Raw genomic sequence first — 26,531 nt, forward strand, 5'->3', positions numbered from 1 at the left:
ATGTAATTGAGATAGGATACAAAAAGATAATGAAAAACAGGGCAAGATCTGATTTTAAATTATGCAGAACTACATAAGATATCTCATTCTGGGAGCACACATATTGGAGATTTTTATCAAAACTGATATCTTACCTGGTTAGGTAGTATATTTTGGATTACTTTACTTCATAATATATGTATTAGTATGCCTTAATGTAAGTGAAATATTTTAAGGGAACATGATGATTGTCCATTTGTGGTTTTCAATTTTAAAATGCCTGTAAAATGCCTAGAATTTGCTCAATTTAAAATGTTCCATATGATGAGTTTACTCAGAAGTTAGAAAAGTAAATGCAACCCGTATGTTATTTATCATTTTTATTCATTCATACATGCATACACTTACCCCTTATCTCCAGAATGACTTTAGGCATCTGCTACTATATGTCCAACCCCAGAACAAGCACAAAATGTTAGGTATGAAAGTAATCACGTTTAGAAATCAGAGATAGGTGTGAACCAATGAAGCTGAAAGAATCATTAAGGATCCTGCAGAATTTGAATTATAGCTTAAAGAACACTTCAAAGTTTTAATAAGGGAAAGGGAAGACCTATGTGTAGGTAAGAGCAGAGAAGGATTCTGGAAGGAGGCAAAGAAAAAGTGATGCTCTAACTGGAAACTTAGCTGTTGCAAGTTGTGAGATATGAGGTGAGATAATGGAGATGTCAACGTGGATTTAATATGGTGATCAAAGGCCTGATGCAATGAATATAATGTTTAAGTAGCGTTAACCCAACAGATTTCTAAATGACTATTGCATGGAAGAGACAGGATTAGAAAGATGAAATAACAAAGAGAGAGTAATCCAGGAACTGAAGTCAAGAGGAGACAGAGAGAACAAAGCTGAAAGGAAACAGCACGATTTGACTGGCTAAAAATGCCAAGATTTTCAGTGTAGAGGAATGGGGATGCCACTGATGAAATGAAATAACTAGAAAGAATATCAAATTTGGGGAAGGTGACAATTAGCTTCATAGTTAAAAAATTAATTCGTTGAGCATTCAATGATATTATCAAATGGGTGACAAGGGATTGCACCACATTCTCTGGATGGAAGACAAAGTGATTTTTTTTTTTAAATAAATTACAATTCTTTGGAATACTTGTCATGGTGGAAGAATATTGACATTTTATGGTAGAAATGTATGTATTAACTTAAAAGACTCCAGTATCTCTGGTAGCCTCCATGGGCATTATGCAGCATTGTTATAATATACATGCTTAATCTTGAGAGCATTTTAATGAAAGTATAAGTTAAGCCCTCATCTCAATGACCTCTACATTCAGTTTTTGCTATATTTATGTCATAATAATTGATATGGCACTGTAACCGTAGGGATAGGTGTAATATTGCAGAGTTCTGAGTACCCTGCAGTGTGTACCGACGTGGTTGGCAAAGCGCTAGTTGTGTTATTGAAGACAAAACCAAATATTTTGAAAAATAAACCAAGGCCCAGAGTTACTCTTGGTCTAGTTCCTATGAAACATCTGGAGCAAGAACTGCACAGATAGCTTGGTATAAAAGTGCTGTTATAAATGACAATTTATTTGAGTTATATTAGGTTTATTCTGTTAAAAGTGGCATAAAATAAATACTTTTATAATTAATAAAACAATTTCGGCTCTTAAATTGGGAGATTATTATATCTTAAATTACTCATCACAATCACATATATTACATCTTGTGTGAAGTTTGAGATTGTTCTGGAAAATAGCATGAAAAGCATATTTTAGAAAATCAGATTTACTTTGGCTCTTTTAAGTTTTTATTTTCTGTTTGCATTTAAAATAGAGAGAAGATAGCTATAGTATAGGTCAAAGTGTTGACAGATTGTGTGTTAGAAAAATATTTTATTAAGAAGAATTATATCACAATTTGGTTTCCATTTAGAACATTTATTCATGAAATATTGTTGAATATATATTTGTACTAAGTAGTCTATTTTTCTGTATATATACAAATATCAATAGAAATAATCACCTGCAAAACATATAATACTGTAGCCTCTAATAGATTATATTTAATATATAATTTTAGTATACTATAATTTATTATGCTTCAGTATGTTATATATTACAAATTATAAAATATTCTCTTTTAGATTGTAAGCTATAAAATATTTCCTATTTGTATTTATTTATACCCCACAATAAAATTTTTCCAAATGGATATATAGTGGATATATATACACACTTTCAATGAGTGCACATATATATATATATATATATATCTACACACAAATATAAAAATATACAAACGTGCTCATATGCAGGTATTATATATATATACACACAATATATATACACATGAATATGTATTATATATATGCACACACATTATATATGTACACTTGAATATGTATGTACATATTCATGTACATACACAAGCATGTACACATATTTAGATATATGACTCAATTTTAATTTCAGAATATTTCTGATATTTCATTATTTTTTGTTAGAATTTTAATGCTTTAATATCTCAATGTATTAAGTTTACATGTTATAAATTTCTGGTTTAGATATATGTATGTTAATGATATCATGCAAGTTTGGTTTTATTTCATAGACAATTGTTAAGAATTAATGTACTATTTCAATTCATTGAATCTTCTTTGCTATCATAATCCCACATTTGATTTGCTCTGAAATAAAATCTAACTTTTAACATTCATTACGTCCTCAGATACACCGGCTCCGGCATTTTTAAATGGATCTTCGTGAGCCATTGGGATATTGTGTTCTTCCTATTCTGTTAGTTCTCTAAGGAGACCAGAGGTTGGCTTGAGACAAACAACTTTCTTGAGTGTAACAGTAGCAAAAAACCCAAAAAAGCAAAAATGGTAGATAAACAGACAAGCCTCAATACGAATAAAAACATTTAAAATCCTTCCATTTGACTTAGTCTATAAAAATATATAAAAAAAGGAAAGTATAGCTGTTAGAGTCGAAGACTATAATGATGATTGATTGACAATTTGTTGCATAATTGATGAGATTATGGTTCTCAGTTCTAATTTCACTTGATCGCTTTTCTTCTTATAGACTTTCATAGTATTAAATAAAAATAGAACAATCTTCAGATTCAATGCGGCTTCCATCTTGTGTACATTGTCTCCTTTCAATTGTATCAGAGGAACAACTATCAAGGTTTTGGCACATCCATATCCTTTTCTGTTGACTTGTTGACTTTAAACTGTGCTGACATTAACTGCAACTATACTGCTAGTCAACTATTTCTGCAGTATTTTTCTCTTTTCAATTTATGTCTCATGTTAGGTCATGTTGAAATCTAGATTATATTTCATTAAGTGTTCCACATTTGAAAATACATATAAAGTATATTTTCTAATATACACAACAATAGTAAATATTAACAAATATTAATGCCCATTGTTCAATAAGATTAATATTTTTCAACATTTAAGAAAATATTTTAGCTCAATGTATATAAATATATATAATAGAAATGTATATTTTCCAATATTATTTATTAACTATTATTCCTTGACTATAAGCTACCTTTTTCCGACTGCTTATTCTAATTAGTGTCCTGCTTGATTGCATATTCATGTCCCTGACTAATTTGCCAAAATGGAGACCAGTATTAGAGTATGTTATATAATTATTTTATACATATCATATATAATTATATATTTTTAATATTTTACATTTTATTTTAATAATATTGAATTGTATAATACACTATATTTTATATTATAATAAATTTAATATTTGTTAATGATTAAGATAATATTTCAGTGCTTCACATCTGTTTTCTTTGCTGCTGCAATCTCATTGCTGATTTACTTCTAACTCAGGTAACTTTCATTCCTTTTCATTCATTAAGAAAATCTCTTTCTCCCTTTCTGTTCTATTCCTCTCTTTCCGAAGACATACCAGTAGTCTGACTTGCATTAGACTGTAAGGATGGAAAGACCCATTAAATTATCTGGGGGAAAAGGCTTTCTTGAAGTTACCTTTTGAGCTTTAATATTATTCTTAAAACTAGTTGATTTTGGAAGGTGACTATAACAATATCACCATAAAAAACTTGAAAATATATATATATATATAATAAAATTAGATCTTACACATGCCCTTAATGATGATTATTAATTATTGTGTAATCCCTATAGGGATCATATTTGATATTTGATGTTTTTATCATTTACCTACATAATATGTAAAGACTATTACCTGTCAGCTAGGATTTATTGAATTTTTAAATTTTTTTTAACTTTTAAGTTCAGAGGCACAAGTGCAGGTTTGTTACATAGGTAACCTTTTGTCATGGGATTTTGTTATGCAGATTATTCATCACCCAGGTATTAAGCCTAATACTCATTAGTTATTTTTTTCATAATCGTCTCCCTCCTCCCATCCTCTGCCCTCCAAAAGGCCCCAGTGTGTTGTTCCCCTCTATGTGTCCATGTGTTCTCACCATTTGGCTCCAACTTTTAAGTGAGAACATGCAGTATTTAGTTTTCCATTTCTGTGTTTGCTAAGGATAATGACCTCCAGCTCCATCCATGTTCTTGTGAAAGAAAATTCATATGGAACCAAAAAGGAGCCCAAATAGCTAAGGCAATCCTAAGCAAAAAGAACAAAGCTGGAGGCATCATGCTACCTGACTTCAAATTATACTACATGGCTACAGTAATAAACAAATTAAAAAGTCAAATGTCATGACAAATGCCATAAGACACAGCCTACCCTATTTAAAGCATTGAGTTAGGGCTCAAGGAGCACTTTCGTTCTTGAATGTTGTCTAATTTATTGGTGATTGGTTTGTTTTGGCCTACCAAGTAGACCTGGTCTCACCTTCCTGATGACTTATTCTTAAATGCCAGCTAGTTATCATAAACATAGTATTTCAGAGTTGACAATGTATTATTCTCACCAATAATATTTATATTAAAAAATTTCTGCAGGAATACTTTGCTTGGAATTTACACATTTGAAATACTTGTAAAACTCTTTGCAAGAGGTGTCTGGGCAGGATCTTTTTCCTTCCTTGGTGATCCATGGAACTGGCTTGATTTCAGTGTAACTATGTTTGAGTGAGTATTTCTAAATTGAGTCTATTTTAATGTTTTGCTCAGCAAATGTTTTTCATAAAAAATAATTGATGTCTACAAAGATTTCTGCCTGAAGATAGTCTGTAAGTGGTGGATACTTCAAAGTTATAGTCATTGTGAGCTCTCTCAGCTGCCTCTGACCTAGTCCTCAGAAGATGCAATAAAAAAGAAAGGAGTGGGTTATTTTCTGCTATTTGGAACAAGAATGATAAATATTGAATCTGTGCATTTTAAGTGTGCCTTTTAGTGATCAGTGAGCGAATCCCCTGAATACTTAGGAGAAGGTCCTAGCAGATTTGATTCTCAATTCCCAATCTACATTGCATGTAGCTACATTGCTTAAGACCAGTAAATATGCTAGAGATCAGAATAATGTATCTTAAACACCCACCCCCTCACACACATTTTCTGGAATGCTTCAGACAATTCTAACAATTTCATGTCTCTTTTTAAAATACTTCTATTTAGTGTATTCTAGCTACGGAAATCATTACTGGCATCAAACTCTTGTTAAAAATAAAGTGATTTTCTATTTGTAGATTTTGGGTCAATTTTTGAAATAACATTTATAAAGGTCATAAAGAGTGTCTGCTATATTGTAAGCAATCTAAAATAGTGTGTCATATGACTGTAATTATTACCATCACTACTCTTACTATTATTACCATTATCTTTGGTGCTTTGCTCTTTCTGTTAGCTAACACTTGCAGAGCCCTTACTATGTGCCAGATGCTCTTCTATGTACTTCGCATAAGTTAACTCATTAAATCTCTCAAAAAACCCTCTGAATCAGGAAGTATTATTAACCCCACTTTACAGTTGAGGAAACTGAGGCAAGAAAGATTTAAATAATTTGCTCATGTTGCACAGTTAGTTCATGGTAAAGCCTGGATTTCTACACAAGCTGTCTGGCTTCAGAATCTGTGCCCTTAATCAACACACAGTCTGCCTTACACCTTCATCATCATCACCATCACCATTGTCATCATTATCACCATCACCATCAATATCATCAGCATCATCCTCATTCTCATCCTCTCTTAATCTTTATTCTCATGTCACCACCATAATTACCATTATCATAAGTTTAAATACTTAAAATGAATCTTATTCCTTAAAAAACTAGATATTCATTTTTCATTGTAACTATCTTTTCAGTAATTAGATAACAAAAGATTTATGAACATAGTGCAGAATGTTTTATGAGAAATTAAGAGTATTCACAATGTCAAACTTTTGTAAACTCTCATAAGTTTATAGATTAATATTTACCTGGCCACTTTCCACTGTAGCAATCTTTGTCTTCTAATCAATAATAAAACTGTTTGCAATATGGATTCATGTGATCAAGGGAAATGTTTGCATATATGGTTTTAAAAATAAGTTTCAAAAACCATAAAAAGCCAAGAATAAGTAGCATAGATGTAATGTGACTTTTACGTAACTCTAATTTAATTCCACAGGGTTGTTATAAGATACTCACCTCTAAACTTCATTCCAATGCTTCAAACTGCAAGAACTTTGAGAATTTTAAAAATTATTCCTTTAAATCAAGGTAAGAAATTGCATTGAATATCTTTTCTTCATTTTGTTTTATATACTGCCATGTATTCACTTGAACTTCCCTGTTGTTGTTCAGAGGAAATATTGAACAATGTTTCCACTCTGAAACCAGTGAGTTATCTGAAATTTACATTTATGTCACTCTAGGAAAGAGGAGAAAAATACATTGACTGTTATTTATTTGGTATAGGCTCAATTTTTACAAAACCAAAATATAGACATCAATAAAACATATTTTAATTTGTAATTCTTACAAATTAAATTTGAACTTATAAAAAATTCTTCTTAGACTTCTGAGAGAAATAGTGGTCTAGACAGATGTCTAATCTGCCTCTTTCTTTTCCTCATTTTATCAGGAAACCAGTTGATATGAACAAAGTAACATAAAATAAGATGAATTCCCCTTTGCTTTGAGTGCTTGGATAGGGTGCAATTCACATACCACAAAATTCGTCTTCTATCAGTGTGGTTGCAACTTTACCACACTGATGGAAGATGCTAAGACTAAGTTACAGCTCCCATTTCTGGAGACGTTCTAACAGAAACACACCAACACCTTCTAGTTTGTTATTGTGAATGAATAAGAACAGTTAGATAAGAACAACGCTATCCAGAATGTTTTAGCTGCAGTTCTGAAGTGTTATGAAATAGCTGTATCAAGAAAGCAAATAAAGAATGTAATAAAAGCAAAAACAAAGCCTACAGGCAACTTTCATAGACCAGAAAGAAGGCTAAATATATATAGGTTATGTATTTGTAATTTAGGCAGAACAAATGAGAAAAACAGATTGGAAAGTATGGTGATAATTCATAACCTGTAATATACTCAAACATTGGTTTGTACACATTAAGCTGTTGAATTGTGGAGCTCGTGAATTATATCTCAGTAAAGCTGTTTAATAAAAACTATCTGTGGCATGGCAGCTTTATCAAATCTAGTGAAGGAATCAATTAGTGAGAGTTAACCTGATGGGAATTTCACAGCTCTAGCTCCCTTACTACTCCCCACATATTTCACATGCATCTTCATCTTAAGACTAGAGGTAAGAATTATTAAATACATCAGATGAATTCAAGTTGTAATAATACAAGAAGAATTCATTCACTAGAGTTGGAAGCCTACAGGCTAGTAGAGACCTCTCACTCTTTTTTTCAAGGGAGAATATACTAGGCACATACCAGCAATAAGGAGTGAATGAAAATATTTTGCAATATAGAAAGAGAAATATATATTTAATAGAAAGCAAGTATCCTCTTTTAAAATAAATGTGCTTAAAAATAGAAGCATACATAATAAATTGTCTTTTTGCAGTCTCTCAACAAATGATGAAATGGGAGAGTAATATGGGCAAATATAACTAACTTTAAAACAGAAAAGTGATAAAAAATTATACTACCCTAGATGAATATTCAGTGGTAATAGAAGCCATAAAATAATATCAGTGCATCAAACAAGCACGCTTGTATAAAGAAAGTCTAGAGGAATTCTGTATTAATACAATAGAACTGAAAAATGGAACGGATTAATGAAGGAGAAAAGACTAAAGTCCATCTTATGCATAAACAGTGATCCTGAAAACAGACAAGAATGAATATAAAAGACAAATTATTGAAATATATACAATAGAAAAAAATTAAAAATTTTTTAACTGGAAAAAGACCCTACAAATGAAAGAAATCAGCTTATACTAGATAAATAATAACTACAATATACACTTAGACATATTGTAAAATGTTATAAATGTAAAGTATTAAAGAATAAAAGTATTATAAAATTCTTCAAGCAAAAAAGCGAGAAACATACATCATGGACAGGTTACCCTTAGACCTCATGTTAATAGTAAACTTAAGTAGGCAGTGGAGTTTCAGAGCTTGGGGGAAAGTGTAGGCAGGGAAGTTGAGACACTAGAATTCTATACTTGGCTGTCATTTGTAGGTATAGTCAACAAATGTTATGTTCTCAGCTATGCAAGAGTTCTCAAACAATTCTTGTGTATCTTTTCAGAATATCTGCTGAAAAAATAAGTATGAAAATAAAATATTTAGAAATGAGAGTATTTAGTTCTAAAAGTAATTGCAATGAGCTCTGAAACTGACAATATTAACAGAATGCAAATATTATAAATCAGAAGTTAGCACATGGACTTCTGTGGTTCATTCTTGAACTAGAGACATATTTATGTTTTAGAAAACTTTGAAATAGATGTTAATATTATAAAAATTTGATGATTTTATGTTGAAATCCAATTTAACTTGGATGAATTGTCAGGATAGGTCCACCTACATTTATGAATGGCAACAACCTGCTTGGATGAAAAACAGCTGCCACTTCAAGTCGGGCAGATTCATCCAAGTCCTCTTAACTCCCTGTTTGTGTGAATCTATGCTTCCTGGGAAGCCCTTGTAAGGATTTGAAATTTATCCTTTCTATAAATCATGATAGATAATATGTGATACAAAATACACAATTCAACAATTATAACTAGATCAAAGGTCATTACTTATATTAGCAAAAACTGAGAAGTAAGAATAGAGAAATGTGAGAAAATAAACACAGTTATTTTCTCGCCTTATATGGTGGGACTGCGTAGACACAGTCTTACTGATGTAGAGATATGCATGTTATTTCAAAATAGGACCTTAAATTGGATATAAGTTCTCAAAACATGTATTTTATCTAAAATACTAAAGGAAAAAATAGACATAGTAAATTTATTAACAAAGGAAAATAAACACAGTGAATAATAAGGAGGATATAGAAATAAAAAAAGTAAGGTATATTCCAGTGTAAACCTAATTTATGAAAATAAATGCAATTGGTTTAAATTTTTTTTATCAAGGCAGAGACTTTAATATGAAGTCAGAAATACAATTAAACTCTATAATAGACTTACACTAAGCAAAACGAAGGTTAAAATTTAAAAGAAGGAGGAAGTTACATCAGAAAATTAAGATCAAAATTGGCATATGGCCCAGAACTTTCTAACAAAATCTAATTAGTAAATACTAATGAAAATGATTAGCAAAGTTAATTTTATAAAAATGTGATGGTGTCATTTCTTTTCCATCAAACAAAATGTCAGTGCTAAAATTAAAGCTCCACCAAAAACTGGGTATACAATGGAAATTATCTATCTGTATATATTATATATATATAATCTATATATATATACACACAGACATATATTTTTCTTTAAGAGTTGCTCTTCTTAAAAACATTTCTGACAAAACAATATGGAAAAAAATTCAGTATAAAGATATACTAAGGAGTCATGACCGTTGCCAAATAAGCACACCGTGCAAATACACCTATTTTATAAGTTTGGAATAGTAACTACGGAAATTACATTGAAGTGATTTAATTTTTTTCTAATAAGCTGCCAAAAATATTTTGAAATGTTCCAGTTTTAGTGAAGGCTTATAATCTGGTTTATACTTTGGTTCAACATCTCTCAAAAACAATGTGAACATGTGTATCAACGCTAAACCACTGTTGTATGTTTGACACCGAAGTTCTATTATATATCTAGTACAATACTTTGAAAAGATTTGCTAATAGTAAAAAGAATGATACAATTCTAAGTGGCAAAAGAAGGCTATAAACATATATTTAATTATGTCAAATTAAAATTGTATGTTTAATCTAGATTATCACATTTCTGTAGTCACAAGAATGACTTTATTTCAACACTGTCATATTTTACTCAAGAAATCTAATCATCTGAGGTCATTCAAAAGAACAGTTTTCAATTCTCACAATAAGATAGAAAGCAGGTATTATTTCCATTTTAAAAAATTATGAAACTAAAGCATACAAATGTTGACTACTTGCATAGTTAACATCACAGAGTTAGTATATTCTTATTCATCATTGTGCTGAGCAGTTATTAGGAAACTAATGCACACAGACTAGCAAATAAGAGAGCAAGTGAAAAAGAAAAGGGAGGAAGAAAGAAAGCAAGTTTATACACAAAAAAGTTAATAGTAATTTATTCTATGAGATATGATTATGTTATTTTTATTTTTTCTACTTTTCTACTTTCAGAAGTCAGCATGTATTATTTATAATTAGAAAAATGAATATCCTTAAATAAAGCCAGTTTTAAGTTTGAATTCTCTGTTAGTATTCTGTTATAAATACAGTTTACATAGATCACAGTTGTGTTATTCTCATTCTTGCTTATTGAAATTCTTCATAATTTTATTTAATTAGCTCACAAAATTGAATTATTATAAAGTCAATTAAAGAATAATATAGAATACTACTGTTTCAAGCTGTTTATTTTTTCAAGAACATTTTAATTTTGATTTATAACCTTACACCTTTATTTATGCTTACAAACACTGGAGGTTGGTATGACAAGCAATAACCAAGAGAGGGAGATTGTTTTTCTTTGTAAAGAGAAAAAGCAAATAATTAATTTTAAATAGTGTGTCTGAATTATTTTGTTAGGTGTTAAAAATTAGCAGTAATACATAAACTTCAACTTTTGATTTATTATTCACTTTATGTATGAGACCCAAATAATTAGAACTACATTATAAGATAAAACTATTGATTTCAACAGAGTATGCAGTTGCTATGGGAGAAGTTTGCCAATAGTGCTTTTCCAAGATATTACATTATTTCAAAAGCAAATGTTTCTCTTTCCAGGTCTGAAGTCCCTTGCAGGGGTCCTGACCCACTGCTTGAAGAAGCTTATTGGTGTCATTATCCTCACTCTGTTTTTTCTGAGCGTATTTTCTCTAATTGGGATGGGGCTCTTCATGGGCAAACTGAAACATAAATGTTTTCGATGGCCCCAAGAGAATGAAAATGAAACCCTGCACAACAAAACTGGAAACCCATATTACATTCGAGGTAAGAATCACCTTGCCATGTATATAAAAAATTGAAACTTTTGTTAAAGGCAAAGCAGTCTTCCCAGAAATGTTGAACACTCAACATTTTGCTAGATTCCCAAAGGCCCTGGCTTTTGTATTGGATGTTAGGTTAAAAAGGAAAGGATATTTGCTCTTTTCTTCACAATTGTGGAAAGGGATTTTAGCTTCTGCAGAGATCCAAACAGATTTCCAATGTGGTGCTAACTCATAATTACATATAGAATATCATTTCTTGCCCATTTTTCAGAAACAGAAAACTTTTATTATTTGGAAGGAGAAAGATATGCTCTCCTTTGTGGCAACAGGACAGATGCTGGGTAAGTGGTATTAGATTTATTCTATTAAATCATTATCACCTGTTGATAGTACTTAATGAAGGACTGTTGTTTTTACTATTGCTTCCTATTTGATTGTGTTATCTCATTTCATCATCGAAAAAATACTGAGAAGTTGTCTTAGTCTACTCAGGCTGCATTGATGAAATATCATAGACTGGTTGGTTTAAAAACAAGAGAAATTTATTACTCACAGTTGGGGAAACTATGAAGTCCACATCAAGGTGCTGGGCCAATTTGGTGTCTGGTGAAGGCATGTCCTCTGGCCCATGCATGGTGCCTTTTTGCTGTGTGGCAGAAGAGGCCAGAGGTTTCTCTCAGGCCTTTTCTCTTGGTATATCAATCACATTCAAGAGGACTTCACCCTCATAACCTAATCACCTATCAAAGGCGCCATCTCCTAATCACTTTGGGAGTTAGAATTTCAATATGAATGTTGAGGGGACACAAACATTCAGACCATAGCAGAAGTATGCAATGTGGAATACTATTCATCCCATTTTATTAAAAAAAGCAATAGTCAGACTAATTCAATGATTTCTTCAAGGTCAAGAAGCTAGTAAATGGCAGAGCTGGGAATTACACAAGAATCTTTTATTTTTTATTTTTTATTATGTTTTAAGTTCTAGGGTACATATGCACAACGTGCAGGCTTTTTACATATGTATACATGTGCCATGTTGGTGTGCTGCTCTTATCTTCTGTTTTCAAGAGTGCTCCAGAGCTAGTGAGAATGACCAAGAGAGACAATATAAATCTATCATTTGGAAAGAAGTTTTGGGAGAAAAGAAATATGAAAGATATGCTGATGGAAGCCGCGATATCTCGGGCCGGTTGTCCTGGTGCACAAAGAGGCGAGGCTGCATGTTCGAGGCCAACCTGGGCAACCCTGAAAGCCTCACATCCATTAAAAAAAAAATTAAAAAGATATGCTGATATTTCACTTATTTGATCTCTTATATGTTTTTATGGCTATAATTTACATTAATAAAAACCTCATCCTTAAAATCAGCATTTCAAAATAATTCTTAAGTGAGATGACAAAACTGTCATGTCTCATTGTCCTATAATTCATAAAGGGGAAATAGGGCACTTCTCAGCAGTGTGTGACTCACGTAATTCCCTCCTGTTGCTTTGCTCAGCTGGGATGACTTGGCAGCCATCTGTAAACTCAGCTCTTTCTTATACTCTGGTGCCCAGATTAACAAAAGGCTCATGGGGGAGGAGAGCATGAGTTATATGGTTTAGTTACATTCAGGGGATTTTGACATTTTCTCACTTGCTCAACACACACACAACACACACACACACACACACACAATCACACACATACATATATATAGTTTGTTTGTTTGAGACTGAGTCTTGTTCTGTTGCCCAGGCTGCAGTGCTGTGGCTCAATCTCTGCTCATTGTAACCTCTGCCTCCTGGGTTCAAGTGATTCTCGTGCCTCTGCCTCGCAAGTGGCTGGGATTACAGGCATGTGCCACCACGACTGGCTAATTTTTGTGTTTGTAGTAGAGATGGCTTTTTGCCCTGTTGCCCAGGCTAATCTTGACCTCCTGGACTCAAGCGATCCACCCACCTTGGCCTCCCAAAGTGCTGAGATTACAGGTGTGAGCCAATGCACCCTGTGCTCGGCCTCAGCACATATTTTTTTGCCCCGCTCCTGCTGGGCTCCCATTCTATTCTCATATCCAAATGGTGAGCCCATCTCTTTGTATCTGTCCCATCCCATTTCAGCTAATTCCTTTTATGTACATTGCAAGCTCAAATATGACCTGAAATACATTTTGGATATACATACGTGGTCATGGATATTCAGGATACAATGGTATATTTCAAGGCAAGAAAAGAAAGTCATGCAGTTTTTCACCTGCAGCAGTCATACTTGGCTGCATGGTAAATTATCCCAAAACAACAAGACAACAGAACTTCATTTGCTCAGATACTATGGGTCAGCAATTTAGCAAGTCCCACTGCACGAATGATTTTTAAACTTCTCTTTGTTCCATTAAAACTAAAACAAGTAACATGACTAAACCCAAAATAATATGAGAGAAAACTACACAAGGGTGTGGAGAGGGGAAGCATGATTTACTGGGCTACCACTGGAATCATGGAACACAGCACTGAAGCTCCTAAGTGGATAGAAATAATGAGGACTCCCTGAAAGGAAATAAAATAAATATTTAATTGGATCTGCCTCCCCATGTGCAAATACTGCTTATAAATTATCGATGCAATAAGTGTTTTCTCACCCTTAAATAATGGGTTCTACAGGCTTTACATGAAGTCATTTGAAAATTATACCCTCAACCATTGCAGTTGTATTTTTATCAGTACTATTTTCCATCAGTTCACTCTGATGTTCAGATATTTCCCTTTTGATATTGGAGTAGTAATGATGTAGTTAATATAAGGCATTTTATTCTTTTTTTTTTTTTTTTTTTTTTTTGAGACGGAGTCTCGCTCTGTCACCCGGACTGGAGTGCAGTGGCCAGATCTTAGCTCACTGCAAGCTCCGCCTCCCGGGTTTACGCCATTCTCCTGCCTCAGCCTCCCGAGTAGCTGGGACTACAGGCGCCCGCCACCTCGCCCGGCTAGCTTTTTTTGTATTTTTTAGTAGAGACGGGGTTTCACCGTGTTAGCCAGGATGGTCTCGAACTCCTGACCTCGTGATCCGCCCGTCTCGGCCTCCCAAAGTGCTGGGATTACAGGCTTGAGCCACCGCGCCCGGCCGGCATTTTATTCTTGAAAAATGGTAAGATGATAGATTTAAGTATTCTCACCACAAAAAAAGTATGTGAGGTATGCATGTGTTAATTAGCTCCATTTTGCCATTGCACAATATATACCTATTTCAAAACAGCATGTTGTACTTCACAAATATGTACAGTTTCTCTTTGTCAATGAAAAAAATAAAGAAATAGAAAAAAATGGTTTGGCAAAAACCACTTTGAGGCCCCTTTTTATTTTTGCTTAATTAACACCGTTCACTGTATCAACTTAAAATCTAACTCATGTGTGACTTTTTAGCAGGCAATTGTTTGGGAGAAGACATTACTCTCCCTGTGGAAAAGTGAGTTCTCTATTACTCAGGACAGATGTTCTGTAGTTATGATTTGGCCATAATGTCACCTAACAGTAAGCAGGTTTTTTTCTTTGTCTTCTTTAGTCAGTGTCCTGAAGGATATGTGTGTGTAAAAGCTGGCATAAATCCTGATCGAGGCTTCACAAATTTTGACAGTTTTGGCTGGGCCTTATTTGCCCTATTTCGGTTAATGGCTCGGGATTACCCTGAAGTACTTTATCACCAGGTAAGAACAGAAAGAATCTGTACTGTACTTAGGAATGCACCATGCCCTCACTTCTAAGATAATGGTCAAATGTAATATAGTTTTTTAAATTTTTACATGCAGAAGAATTGGAAGACAAAAGAAAAGAGAACTAGAATTACTGAATGTCAAATTATAAGCTGGCCACAATGCCACGTGTATTATATCTTATTTAATCTTTGAAACAATTCTACAAGGTCAGAGAGAGAGAGAGAGAGAGAGAAGAGAGAGACTGTATGTGTTTGTTTGTGTGTATGCTTTTTATATGAAGACACTAAGATTTGGAGAGGTCGAGTAGCCTCCCAAAATTTACAGCAGTTGAACCTCCCAGATCTCAGATCATGGTCTTGTTTCAAAGCCTATGATATTGTGCATTTGATTATCACTAAATAAAGTACATTTCTAGGTATTAATTCTTTAGTTAAAACATTTTGAATTTATGACATTACCATGTTTTAAGCAATTATTTATTGAATACATACAGTGTCCTATTTCTTTTTGTTCTTCTATTTCCTCTTATCCAGTTCAATATTCAATCATGTTCCAGTTACAATAACAGAAGGCTTACTGTAATGAGAATTGAAATTAACATTCTGAGAGTCTGTGTTCATAACTAATTATGTATGTGTCATAGTTTCTCAGGTATGATACTCATTAAAATGGGGATGCAGTTTTTCTTTGAAGAGAAGTTCTATCATAGTAGAAAATAGTGTTATTTTCAAAGCAGCATTACTCTAACTTCTGAAGTTATTTATAGTTGAAGGAGAACATTCTTTATTTTTAAACAAACATTCATACACATCCAGTCCATGCTTACTTTGGTTGGCTTGATAAATTTTGGACAATATATGTGTATATATGAGTCATCAATGATGATAGGCTAAAGTAATATATTTGGGGCACAGAGTTTCATAATATATTGTTAAATGGAAATCAAGTAGACCAAACATACATGCAGCATAATTGTATTTTTGGTAAAAGTAAAGAAAATATTGCAAGTGACATTTTTACGCAAACTATATTTTTGTAATTTTGTTAGACTGGTACCTCCATTGGTATTTCCAGTCTCTTTGATAAGATTCAGTGTTTTCTCCAAAACACTAGGAGGTTCTTATTTCTAAAATAATGTTATCATGTTATTCTTCTTCTAAAAAATCCGTCAGTGTTTTTCAAATTCCCATAGGCCAAAGTTCCAACTCTATATGCATGATATATAGTGCCCTTCAAGGTCTCATCTGCCTACATCTCCTGATTTATTTCTTAACGTACTCTAATATATGCTCTCTGTTTAATTATTTAAAAGGTTTGCTGCTTCCTAAATGAGCTTTTCTCGTAATGTCATATTTCCATGTATGTTATACCCTCTCCCTAAATTTAAGTTTCCTCCTATCTGCCTTCAGTTTCATGCTTCAAATTTATGCTGTGAAACCATGATTTCTCCTTTGAGCTTTTCCCCAAGCCCAGTGTAGGAGTAAGGCACATCCTACATGGAATGCCACGGGCCACTGTACTCTCCTCAGATTGTGGTGTTTTAGTTGCTTGTCCAGCTATTTTCCCACTTAGAGACGAACTGCCTGAGAAACTACCTGCTAACTTTTTATCTATCTGAGAAAAAAAATAAGAATTTTTGTCTTATTTTAATTTTTGTTGCTTTCTCAGCATCTACACATAGAATGCTTAATGGAACTTTAATAAAAATATAAGTGAATTTGTATGGGCTTTATCACTGTATGTGCTATGATAATACACGTTTTGCTCTTCACTTATTACCCCCAAAATGTATGAATTAATTTTCTCACTAGCAATTGTTTGAAGATAGTTCTTTCCCTCTACCGAAGAAATAGGGAACCAGTCTGGAAGTGTCCTGCTGTTAGGGCTCTCGGGATCTTCATTATTGTACTGCAACTTTTTGTTTGTTTTTTATACTTTAAGTTCTGGGATACATGTGCAGAATGTGCAGATTTGTTACATAGATAAACATGTGCCATAGTGGTTTGCTGCACCCCATCAACCTGTCATCTATATTAGGTATTTCTCCTAATGCTATATGCTATACCTCCCCTTCCCCCCACCGCCCAACAGGTCCCCCGGTGTGTGATGTTCCCTTCCCTGTGTCCATATGTTCTCATTGTTCAACTCCCACTTACCAGTGAGAATATGTGGTGTTTGGTTTTCTGTTCCTGTGTTAGTTTGCTGAGAATGATGGTTTCCAGCTTCATCCACGTGCCTGCAAAGGACATGAACTCATTCTTTTTATGGCTGCATAGTATTCCATGATGTATATGTGCCACATTTTGTTTATCCAGTTTAACATTGATGGACATTGGGTTGGTTCCAAGTCTTTGCTATTGTGAATAGTATACTCCAAGATTTTACTGACTAATGTAGATGGAGTTTGTTTTGATTTTGTCTAGATTTGTACCCTGAACATTGCCTTAAGTTGAACTAATTATGAATAGGGAAATTTAGCAATTCTTCCCAAAGAGTATAGTGTATGTTTTGGAGATTATTGTTTTCCATTAATTCAAAATATATTTATTTTATCCAAGTATTCTGGTATGCTGTGGGTACAGAAATGAACAAAACAGTATCAACCCTCAGGGAACAAAATTATGTTTATAGTATAGCTAATATTTATTGGGAACTCGGGATGTGCTAAGATCTTCGTTTATAATGTTTCATTTTATATTCATAAAAAGCATTGAAATAGAGGTCACAGTTAGCCTCTATTTCAAACTAAAATGTAATAAAACTAGAAATTATATACCATTTTATGCTAATAACAGCATATGCTTTTATGCTCCGCTAGAATTATATAGTGGAGAGAGCAAAAGTTCTGAATTCAGGCATTCCCTCATAGACTGTGAGATCTTGGTAGCTTTTTCCCTATCTAGTTTCCATTTGTCTTCTGTATATTGAAAGCAATATTGAATAAGATAATAAACATAAAGTATAGTTGTCCTTCAGTATCCATGGGGGATCAGTTACAGGACCTCTGGTGGATACCAAAATCCATGAATTCTCAAGTTCCTTAATGTAAAATGGCATAGAATTTGCATATAACCTACATACTTCCTGTATAAATTATCTCCTGTGTAAGTTAAATGAGATTACTCATAATACCTAGTACAATGTAAACGCTATGTAAATACAGTCATGTGTTACTTAATGACAGGGATTCATTCTGAAAAATGTGTCATTAGGTGATTTCATCATTGTATGAACATCATAGAGTGAACTTCCACAAACTTGGATGATGTAGCCTACTATACACCTAGGCTATATAGCGTATGTAGCCTATTGATCCTAGGCGGCAAACTTGCACACCATGTAACTATACTGAATACTGTAGGCAATTGGAACACTATGCTAAGTATTTGTATAGGTAGGCATATAAAAGATACAGTAAAAACATAGTATAAAAAAACCAAAAAATTGATATACCTATATAGAACAGCTCCATTAGAATCTTTTGAGATCACTGTTGTGTATGCTGCTGGTCATTGACCTAAATGTTTTTATATGGTATGAGACTGTATAGTTGTTACACTGTATCATTTATAATAACAAGATAAAAAGTCTATATGTTCAATATAGATAAAATTTTAATATGTATAGTTTGGACCCATGGTTGGTTGAATCCACAGAAATGGAACCCATGAATACTTGGAACCAACTCTATTTACTGATGTGCATGGCCTGAAGGGTACTTCCTTTTTTTGAGAGATGGTGTCACTCTGTCACCCAGGCTGGAGTTCAGTGGTGTGAACATGGTTCACAGCAGCCTCAACCACCGTGGGCTCAGGCAGTCCTCCCACCTCAGCCTCCTGAGTAACTGGGACTACAGGCAAATACCATCACATCCAACTAATTTTTTTGTATTTTTAGTAGAGGTGGGGTTTGCAGTGTACTTTATAATAGCTGTTCCTGACTGCTGAATGCACTACAGTAAATAACAGGTACTTCAGTGACAAAATATTTAACCAGTCCTAAATAGTTTACTCACTGTGATAATAGGGCTTATTAAAAATACTTTTAAAGACAAATATACACTAGGTCAAGAAATTATTTCTCATTGAATGTTTGAACTTTCTATTAATCTGTAAACATTCTTGACTGTTACATCCACACAATATTTTCTGTAGATAATACTTTTCTGTTAATTTAATTTCTCATTTGTTTTCTTAAATTTTGCTCATGTACTTTTGATCAATGAGGTTAAATCAATGGTTAATATTTTATATTTGTAATGCTCTACTTATAATTTTTTAAATCTTTTAATGTTCTGATCTGTCTTAGGCAGTTATTATGAAATAAAAAGCTAGTCAGTGCTGTGTTTGGCAATCTAAAATGTTGTAATTTGCTATCCATAAATGTCACCCACTGCACTGCCTTCATGTAAATGGGTAATTTGACTTCCCCATGTAGCTTGTCTAAAGATTCTTCACCAAAGTAGATACTCTGACAGGCAAAGAAATAATTCTGCTCTCCATTCCTTATAAAGACTAATTTTTTACTTTGCTGTGATTTTTCCATAAAGTAATAATGGGAAAAAAACAATCTCCAAACATTCTCTGACTTCGTTAAGCTTCATATATTTAAAGATGCTTCTGCAAAGAAAACAACTTTCCATGTTGAGGCTGTCCAGTTTCTATATCGAGAGATGACAATTATTTCAAATGTATTTTCTCTATCAATGAACACATAAAAATCAAATACCCTGAGTTAGTTAAATTACTAATTTTCCCTTGGTTTTACAGCATATATTTTATATCTCACATGCATGCCTCAAGTTCAAAAGATTTTCATTTATTTCTTCAGGTGGAGCCAGTGCTTAAGCAGTCTTATGATTGCATTCCATTTATGGCTACATTATTTTCCTAACAAAATTTTGCCTTTTATTTTAAAATAGGAGAATCACGGAAGATAAATAACATTTTACTCTTTTGCCTTACTTTCTACCTTCCTTAGATACTTTATGCATCTGGGAAAGTCTACATGATATTTTTTGTTGTGGTAAGTTTTTGGTTTTCCTTTTATATGGCAAGTTTGTTCTTAGGCATACTTGCCACGGCCTATGAAGAAGAAAAGCAGAGAGTTGGTAAAACATCTAAGAAGATTGAACCAAAATTTCAACAGACTGGAAAAGAACTTCAAGAAGGAAATGAAACAGATGAGGTATATATATGTGTGTGTGTGTGTGTGTGTGTGTATATATATATATATGTTTTTTTATCTTGAAACAACAACCATTTATTTGTTCATGATTCTATGGCTTAGGCTTAGTTGAGACAGTTCATCGCTGGTCTCATGGTGGTCACAGATTGCAAAAAACAGCAGGGGAGCAAGCACCAATGCCAAGTGCTTTAAGGCTCTGCTTGTGTCACCTTTGTTATTGTCCAGTGGGTAAAGCAAGTAACATGGCCAAGGTTAGAGTTAAGGTGGAAAGGGATTTCCTAAGGGTATAAATAAAAAGAAGGAAATCTGCGGCTATTTTTGCAAATAATCTACCACACTTATGATTTTTAAAAAATATTTATTTATTTATTTATTTATTTAGAGACAGAGTCTCACTCTGTTGCCCAGGCTGGAGTGCAGTGGTGCGATCTCAGCTCACTGCAAGCTCTGCCTCCTGGGTTCATACTATGATATTTTTTTGTTTGGGTTTTAGTTCTTTTTCTTAGTGATGGTGGTGGTCTTTATTTTTCTATGTAGTTTTAAATTTTTAAATTTTTTATAATTTCAACGTTTTTTGGAATTTTAAATAGTTGCTTTATTAGAGCATCTTTTTATTATTATTATACTTTAAGTTCTGGGATATATGTCTAGAACGTGCAGGTTTGTTACACAGGTATACATGTGCCATGGTGGTTTGCCACACCCATCAACCTGTCATCTGTGTTAGATATTTCTCCTAATGCTGTCGCTCCCCTTGCCCCTACTCCCCGACAGGTGCTGATGTGTGATTTTTCCCCTCCCTGTGCCCATGTGCTCTCATTGTTCAACTTCCACTTATGAGTGAGAACATGCGGTGTTTGGTCTTCTGTTCCTGTGTTAGTTTGTTGAGAATGATGGTTTCCAGCTTCATCCATGTCCCTGCAAAGACATGAACTCATTCTTTTTTATGGCTGCATAGTATTTCATGGTGTACATGTGCCACATTTTCTTTATCCAGTCTAACGATACTGGCAAATGACATCCAGCAGCACATTAAAAAGCTTATCCACCACAATCAAGTTGGCTTCATTTCTGGGATGCAAGGCTGGTTCAAACTAAGTAAATCAATAAATGTAATCCATCACATAAATAGAACCAATGACAAAAACCACATGATTGTCTTAATAGATGCAGAAAAGGCCTTCGATAAAATTCAACACCCCTTCATGCTAAAAACACTCGATAAACTAGGTATTTATGAAACATATCTCAAAATTTCAACTTTTAGATTCAGCGGCTACATGGGGAGGTTTGTTATATGGGTATATTGCGTGACAGTGAGGCTTAGGGTACAAATGATCCCATTACCCAGGTAGTGTTTGGTACCCAACAACAAGCAGTTTTTCAGCCCTTCCTTGCCTTCCCCCTTCTCTTCCCCCTCTAATAGTCCCCAGGGTCTGTTGTTCCCATTATTAGGTCCATGTGTGCCCAGTGCTGAGCCTCCCCATTTAGTAAGTGAGAACATGCAGTATTTAGATTTCTGTTCGTGGGTTAATTCACTTAGGATAATGACCTCCAGCTGCATCCATGTTGCTGCAAATGACATGGTTTCTTTCTTTCTTTTCTTTTTTTTTATGCTTCTTAAAATCACAGTGCTAGAGGTGTCTTTTTAAGGTCTTGGAGTACATTGACTTCTAATAGATGTTTATATCTGTGTGTAATCAGAAGATCAAAAAAATTTCAATAAGAGAGCTTGCTTTTGCTACAACTTTGAAAAATATCTGGTGTTAATGCAAAAGTGACAGAATCTTCCATAATTTAGAAATTAGAAAGTACTAAAAGGATGGATAAAATTACAGTACTGAAGTTGTAGACAGAAATAAAATTAATTTTTTGGCTTTCTAGTTCTTCCCAGAGGAAATGCACTATGTATCATAGTACAGGGAATTATTTTATTCCTGAAATAATTAAATCCAGATTAATAAAACCTAACAATGTTTTACTGTAATTTTCAACTACCTTAGTGTTGTGCTTTAATATTTTTTTCAGATTATTTAGCCTCATAGCAAAAACTTTGGTCTATTAATTTGAAAGTATTGACAGAAGTAGCATTAAGGAAGTTTTGGAAAATTGTCTTTAAAAATCTAAATTGTGCATGAGTGTGCTTAAAGAAGGGACCAGATGGAAGAAAGCAACCAGAAGTAGCTTTCTAATATTCTGCAGGACCTGGCAATGTCACGTCTCTTCCTTGAACTACCTTTCTGGTAAATGGGAAAAAGGTCTACATTGAGCCAGAGAACAAAAAGTGGAGAGGAGCCGTACCCAGGACTCTCTCATAAAGAGCATAAAAAGACAAGGGGGAAAAGTAAAGGGCCGAGATACACTTTCCCACGAAGTGGAATATGTAGTAAAGTACATTAATACCAAACATCCCTACTAAGTCAAAGAGGGAAATGTTAACTCCCCTGTATATAACCCTTTTATTAAGTCATCACCAGTCAAGAAACTTTAGAAAGCTATTGTACCAAAAAGTGGGATCTGAATAACATGATGTAAGATCATACTGAATGACTCGATAGCTACTTTTGTCCATAGCATGCATACCATTGAACAAGAAGCAATTGTGGACTGTGTGAAGAAAACATGTGTAAAAACGGCTATTGAGTATTCCCATTATATATGAGTAAGCCACAGAAAAACAAATTTCAAAAGCTTTCTGTTTCTAAGAAATGAGTCTGGGGTCCTTCAGATTGAGTGATTAGAGTTTGAATGATATGTTGAATGTGTAATTTGTTCTCAAGAGGTATTTCACAATCTTAAGGGCTTATGGCTGCACTCAATTGTATCCAAGAATGTAACAATACTTCTCTGATCCTAGATGAAATGTTTTATTAACTCTGCTTATGAAGAACTTGGATATTTCCCAGTTTTACAATATTTCTACTCATTTTTCTGCTCTGGATCACATTTTCTGATTTTTTAAAAAAATTTTAATCATAACTCATTTCTTTCTTTCTTTTTTTGTTTTTTTTTTTTGAGAGGGAGTCTTGCTCTGCCGCCCAGGCTGGAGTGCAGTGGCCGGATCTCAGCTCACTGCAAGCTCCGCCTCCCGGGTTTACGCCATTCTCCTGCCTCAGCCTCCCGAGTAGCTGGGATTACAGGCGCCCGCCACCTCACCCGGCTAGTTTTTTGTATTTTTTAGTAGAGACGGGGTTTTCACTGTCTTAGCCAGGATGGTCTCGATCTCCTGACCTCGTGATCCACCCGTCTCGGCCTCCCAAAGTGCTGGGATTACAGGCTTGAGCCACCGCGCCCGGCCATAACCAGTTTCTTTTCCTGGAAGATTCCTAGAACATTTATCAAGCAGAATTTTCTGGGAAGTAAAAGTATACACTATTTGTGCAAGAATTTTCCCCTTTTATTTATAAATACAAAAACAGGAAAAAATAATGTAAAATGGAACAAATTGAGGGCTCTACAGATCACTGATCTGATTGCAAACCAGTGAGATGTCAATTCCAATGCTGGAATTGCTGGAATATTGCTCAGGTGCTTCATATTCTCACATTATAGGAAAGCTGTTGGTCATATGGGCCGAAAGCACGGCTCTGCAGTCAGATAAATGTGGATTTCAGCCCAATTTAGCTACTTAATAGATGAATGATGTTTGCCCAGTTTGTTAGCTTTTCCAAACTTCAGCTTTTTTTATCTGTAAAATGTATATAAAGTACCTGTCTTATGAGTTGTAGTGAGGTCCAAATGAAATAAATGCATGTAAGGCACTAAGCATTGCTTACACTATACTAAGCAACTGAAAAACATTATGAAGAGTATTAATAAAATTATTATGAAATGTCAATATTATGGATCATGTTGAAGAGAGCTTTTACACAAACTATTGCACTCAGCAGTCTATATTAAGAACACTTGATTTTTATGGAAAAAATCAGATTGAATAAACTCACATTTTAGAAGTGAATTATCTCATAACAATATAATAACATTAATATCATGCAACATTTATTGCTTATTTACTATGTTTCAGACTCAATGCTAAATTTTTACATACATTGTTGCCTTTCTACTGTGGCAACCCTTTGACATATTAGAATTATCTCAGTATTTCACATTAGAAAATTGACGTTCAGTCTCCAAAGTGGGAAATGTAGAACTAGCCATAATATTATACAAGATATTAAAATGTTTATATTATTACACTATAAAATTTAATTCATGGTAATAAAGTTAATAAATAATCAGTCACTAATTATAGAGAACACAAGAAGGCAAACGCAAGAAGGCATGGCTGTTCCAACAGAGAAACACCCAGCAACATAAAATTCTTGTCTTTGACTCTATTTAGGTATAATTAAAAGAATAATAAAAGTGACGATAGCAGTCACATAAAATGTTTATTGAGGGTCAAATATGCATCAGACATATGATAAGTACCATCATGAATTCTTGAGTTTAATCCTCATTGAGGAGTTCCAGCTGCAGAGATTGATCTATACTCACTGATATTTGATTTCACAACATTGAGGAATAGAATCCATCATTTACCACTTCACTTCCTCATTCCGGAGGCTCAGTGCTGAAACAGTAGCATTCCTTGCAGGTGAAACTTTCTTATGAATTGTCAACTACTGGCAAAATCTCAGAAAGATAATCATGTATATAAAATTGTAGAAATACAAATATTTTAAAAAAATATTTGCCACATTTAAAATGATAGTCATAATTCATCTAACTAAAACATGATTGACAATTGTACAAAGCACTGGATATAAAAAGTTTTAATAAACACAAATAGAGTGTCTATCTTCATGAAGCTAATGGTCTAATGGATAGATAGACTATCAAATTATCATAAACACTAAATTGTATCTCAAGGACAATAAATTATGTGTTTCTTGCTGTTATGGAATAGAAAACACAAAATACCAGATACAATATATTCTTCCCAAAATTTGAGTTAAGTCTAATAAGCGACTTGATCCAATTGCTTTTTTTTCCCCCAGAGACTATAAGAGAGAGAGGAGTACATTAAATTACACTGAAACGATACAATCTACCTAATACAGAGTGTGAAAAAGTCTAAAGTATAAGCAACCCAGAATCTTTACAAAATAAATCATGTTGGAAAAAATACATTAAATTACAAGATAATTGATAAAACTGCCAAGTATATAAAATGTTTGGACCTTGTTTGTATTTTGATTAGAACAAATCAACTGTAATGATGTTTTTGAGTAATGAATTGGGTATAATATGAGTATTGGTTAATATTAAGGAATTACTAATTTTACTAATCATGATAATGGTGTTATTTATATTTTTAATATTTTATCTGAAAAGTGTATTCTCTCTGAAATTTCATTTAAAATAAATATTTCAGAAAATAAGTAGAGTGAAGAATAAATGAAAAAGGAAGAATAGATCATTAGTAATTGTTGAGGCTGGATATTGGTTACTCGGTGGTTCGCTCTATTATTCTCTTCTTTAATAAATTAAAGGAAATTGGGGTAAGTGGAATAAAACAGAGAGACATGGTCCTTTGAAGGCCTTTTATAAAGGATTCTCTGAGTCAGAGAAGGTTTCTATGAGAAACTGACACTTGAGCTGAGATGTGAAGAACGTGTCCAGGCTAAATAGATGGAGTGGGCAGGGTGAGTCAGAGAATTAAAAAGGCCAGCATGGCTACAGGAAAGAGTAACCCTGAGTTCATGACAAACTTGTCAGATATTCAGATAAATGCGAGACATGTGACTAAGTTCTTCCTTATTACTACTTCTGCTCCAAAAAATACTTAAACTAGTTTTGAGAAAAAGAATCCTAGCCACCTTTTCCAGTTTAATTTTAATATTGGATTGTCAAAAGTTCAGGCATATGCCCTTATTAGCTCTTAAATATCCCATAGAGGAAGGGTGTTGAGTAACAGTCCTCTCAATTTTCATTGTAAAATAGCTATGTCCTTAGTATTTGGCCAATGTGTGTGCATTTATTCAATATTTATAAGAAGCTCAATCAAGGTAAATATTTTACTAGGCAGACATGTGGTTTATTCATTTCATATTCTAAAATCTATTCATAGTTGAAGCCAAATTAGTAGATAATTGAGCACTGACGAT

The 26,531-nt window shown here is 33.5% G+C and overlaps 1 protein-coding gene across 2 annotated transcripts in view; it reads left to right on the forward strand.

Annotated features, from left to right (window-relative positions):
* The window catches only part of SCN7A (sodium voltage-gated channel alpha subunit 7), a 92,552-nt gene that overhangs the window by 17,364 nt on the left and 48,657 nt on the right, over positions 1 to 26,531 (forward strand). Inside the window, exons 3-10 of one of the 2 annotated variants that reach the window (XM_033231247.1) lie at positions 3,088 to 3,206; positions 3,565 to 3,654; positions 4,977 to 5,105; positions 6,587 to 6,678; positions 11,341 to 11,547; positions 11,818 to 11,887; positions 15,084 to 15,225; positions 20,215 to 20,421. In XM_033231247.1, the coding sequence (XP_033087138.1) occupies positions 3,088 to 3,206; positions 3,565 to 3,654; positions 4,977 to 5,105; positions 6,587 to 6,678; positions 11,341 to 11,547; positions 11,818 to 11,887; positions 15,084 to 15,225; positions 20,215 to 20,421 (1,056 nt within the window). The remainder of the gene's footprint in view (positions 1 to 3,087; positions 3,207 to 3,564; positions 3,655 to 4,976; positions 5,106 to 6,586; positions 6,679 to 11,340; positions 11,548 to 11,817; positions 11,888 to 15,083; positions 15,226 to 20,214; positions 20,422 to 26,531) is intronic. The other variant, XM_033231245.1, reaches the window with a different exon arrangement.

The sequence above is a fragment of the Trachypithecus francoisi genome, unplaced genomic scaffold (assembly GCF_009764315.1).
Source record: "Trachypithecus francoisi isolate TF-2019V2 unplaced genomic scaffold, Tfra_2.0 Lachesis_group13, whole genome shotgun sequence".
NCBI lineage: Eukaryota > Metazoa > Chordata > Mammalia > Primates > Cercopithecidae > Trachypithecus > Trachypithecus francoisi.